The 3,599-nt window shown below is 46.7% G+C and overlaps 1 protein-coding gene across 1 annotated transcript; it reads left to right on the top strand.

Annotated features, from left to right (window-relative positions):
- Positions 1-260: 260 nt before the first annotated feature.
- Positions 261-1,798, top strand: LOC127633625 (probable vesicular acetylcholine transporter-B). The gene has a single exon (XM_052112854.1). The coding sequence runs from the start codon at positions 261-263 to the stop codon at positions 1,791-1,793; it is 1,533 nt and encodes a 510-aa protein (XP_051968814.1). The 3' UTR covers positions 1,794-1,798.
- Positions 1,799-3,599: the final 1,801 nt, after the last annotated feature.

The following is a 3,599-nucleotide window of genomic DNA, read 5'->3' on the forward strand; positions in this document are numbered from 1 at the left end:
CGGGACTGTAAATGATAAAGTTTTTTAGAAATGGAAATGCAGAATGTAAAGCTCAGGACTGCACATGTGAAAGCACAAGAACGTCACCTCACAGAGGCGTGAATCCAGCGAGAAGACCAAACCACCCGTGCGCGCCGGACACCAGAGGATCCGTGCGTAAAACCAAAGAAGCGTCAACGCACATGACAGGAATGAACTGCGGCTCTGGAGCTCCGTTGTGAAGGACGATTCTCTTGAGCTAAACAGGCATTTTAAAAGCCATGGAATCTGACGGTTCGACTGGGTTGGCTAAATCAGCTGCCTTAAAGTTGTCCGAAATGGGTGAAAGAACTAAACAGCTCGGCAGCGCGATGCAAGAACCCAACCGGCAGAGACGCGTCATTCTGGTGATCGTTTGCGTCGCTCTTCTGCTTGATAACATGCTGTACATGGTGATAGTTCCCATTATTCCCGACTATCTCGCAGATTTAGAGACCGAGCAAGCTCTGCACACACGCGCCAACTCTTCAGTAAACAGAGCAAACGGCGGGAAAAGTAACAGGGAAAATCTGGACGTGCAGATCGGCGTTTTATTCGCGTCGAAGGCGATCCTGCAACTCATGGTGAACCCCTTATCAGGAACATTCATCGACCGAGTGGGATACGATATTCCGCTGTTCATCGGACTCATGGTCATGTTTGTGTCCACGTGTATATTTGCTTTCGCGGAAAACTACGTGACCCTGTTCGTCGCGCGCAGCCTGCAGGGTCTCGGTTCGGCGTTCGCCGACACGTCTGGAATCGCGATGATCGCGGACAAATACACGGAGGAGGCGGAAAGGAGTCGCGCCCTGGGCATCGCGCTCGCCTTCATCTCGTTCGGGAGTCTCGTGGCGCCTCCGTTCGGCGGCATCCTGTACGAGTTCGCAGGTAAAAGTGTCCCGTTCATAGTTCTGGCCTCTGTTTGCTTGGCAGACGGCGTTTTACTCTTGACTGTGATCAAACCTTTCTCTAACAGGACTCGAGAGAATATGCCGATCGGGACGCCAATTTACCGGCTCATGGCTGACCCGTATATCGCCGTGGTGGCGGGCGCTCTGACCGTCTGTAACATCCCTCTGGCTTTCCTCGAGCCCACCATCTCCAACTGGATGGAGAACACGATGAGCGCCAGTAAGTGGGAGATGGGACTGGTCTGGCTGCCCGCGTTCTTCCCGCACGTGTTGGGTGTTTATATGACGGTCAAACTGGCGGGGAAGTACCCGAACCTTCAGTGGTTCTACGGTGCTCTGGGTATGGTCATCATAGGGGCCAGCTCCTGCACTGTCCCGGCGTGCAGAAACTTCACCCAGTTAATCTTCCCCCTGTGTGGCATCTGCTTTGGCATCGCTCTGGTGGACACGGCACTCTTGCCCACTCTGGCGTTTCTGGTGGACGTGCGTCATGTGTCGGTGTACGGGAGCGTTTACGCCATCGCAGATATCTCGTACTCTCTGGCGTACGCTATGGGACCTGTAGTAGCGGGACAGATCGTGCATAACCTGGGCTTTGTTCAGTTAAATCTCGGGATGGGTTTGGTGAACGTGCTTTACGCGCCGGTTCTGCTGTTCCTGCGTCACGTGTGCCAGATGAAAGCGTCTCACTCGGAGAGAAATGTGCTGCTGGAGGAAGGACCGACGGGACTGTACGACACCATTCAGATGGAGGAGCGCAAACGGAAGCGGAAAGGTTTGAGCACCGGTCCCGTGTGTCCCGTGGATGACGGATTGTTCGAGCGGTCAGAGGAAGAGTCGTCCGGTCCCGAGTACATTTAACAGACTTTAATAATACGATATTTATCCATGACTGTGTCTCTAATCTCTCTTATGATTCTGTGTCTGAGCGCGAAACTGTGTGTAGAAAACGTGAACACGTTTGTAGAAGTGTCAATAATTCTGTATAATCCCATCAAATAAACAGAATCAATACAAATAAATGTGACGATGTGAACTTTATTATCTTCAATCTGACATTGTGAAATTCTCTTTATCTGTGAAATTTGGGATTTGTGTTGAAAGTTCAAACGAAGATCTGTTCAGACTCACACTGCAGACAATTCTGGTGTAATAAATATACAATAAAACCGTTTTTAAGGAAAAGAACAAATTAACGCTCAGATTCACACTGGACAGGAAATATAAAATAATGCATGTAAACATTAATTATTTATTTACATGAGCATGAAGCTAAAATTAATTAAGCAGTTTATCATAATTAAGTGTGCATGAGTGTGAGTGTGTGTGTGTGAGTGTGTGTGAGTGAGAGTGTGTGTGTGTGAGTGTGTGTGAGTGTGTGTGTGTGAGTGAGTGTGTGTGTCAGTGAGAGTGTGTGTGTGTGTGTGTGTGTGTGTGTGTGTGAGTGTGTGAGTGAGTGAGAGTGTGTGTGAGTGTGTGTGTGTGAGTGAGAGTGTGTGTGTGTGTGTGTGTGAGTGAGTGTGTGTGTGTGAGTGAGTGTGTGTGTGTGTGTTATGTAGACTATACATTTAGCATTAGTCAGTTTGCACATGTTTATGGAGTGGTGGTGGTGAAGTGGGCTAAAGCACATTACTGGTACTCAGAAGGTTGCTGGTTTGATCCCCACAGTCACCACCATTGTGTCCTTGAGTAAGACACTTAACTCCAGGTTGCTCCGGGGGGATTGTCCCTGTAATAAGTGCTCTGTATAATACATTGTTACTCAGAAGGTTGCTGGTTCGATCCCCACAGTCACCACCATTGTGTCCTTGAGTAAGACACTTAACTCCAGGTTGCTCCGGGGGGATTGTCCCTGTAATAAGTGCACTGTATAATACATTGGTAATCAGAAGGTTGCTGGTTTGATCCCCACAGTCACCACCATTGTGTCCTTGAGTAAGACACTTAACTCCAGGTTGCTCCGGGGGGATTGTCCCTGTAATAAGTGCACTGTAAGTCACTTTGGATAAAGTAAAAGAATAACTTGGTGAAATAGAAGAAAGATCAGCAGCACCTGTAACGTGCATCAGTCCTCCTGTGATGGGAGGAGTCACGGACACACACACACACACACACACACACACACCGAGCGACACAGCAGCAGTGAGAGAGAGAGACACTCGCTCAGTTTATCTGTCTGTCTGACTGTCTCTCTGTTTCTCCTCCGATCAGGTGAGCAGTGTTTCTCTTCTTTCATTTACTTCTGATAACTTTAAAGTTTATAAGTTATTTATTTAAATAACTTCTCTAGTATTATCGTGAGTGTAGCATATTGTATACGAGTGTATAATTGTTGACATGATGTAAATTAATTTTTTCAACCTCTTTGTATTTTTTGTATTTATGTGTTTTTACAGCAGAATTGAATCCACTCTATTAAATATCTGCACCTAATCATAATGTAGGATTTATTGTTATTATTTCATTCCTGTCTGATTTGAGGTTTTATTGAACAATATTTGCACCAGTGAGATTGATTGAACGGAAGATTTAATGTATTAATAATCCTTGTGAGTGTTTAAACGTGAGCTTGATGCTGAACTGTGATTATATCTGCGGCTGTGATGTTTAGAGGTCATCGGATGTTTGACCTTTTTCAGAGAACACCGGAGAACCAAATCAATCACG

The sequence above is a fragment of the Xyrauchen texanus genome, chromosome 40 (genome assembly GCF_025860055.1).
Source record: "Xyrauchen texanus isolate HMW12.3.18 chromosome 40, RBS_HiC_50CHRs, whole genome shotgun sequence".
NCBI lineage: Eukaryota > Metazoa > Chordata > Actinopteri > Cypriniformes > Catostomidae > Xyrauchen > Xyrauchen texanus.

What these genes read in the sequence shown, in the direction of transcription:
- LOC127633625 (XM_052112854.1), top strand. Translation starts at nt 261, where the DNA reads ATGGAATCTGACGGTTCGACTGGGTTGGCTAAATCAGCTGCCTTAAAG.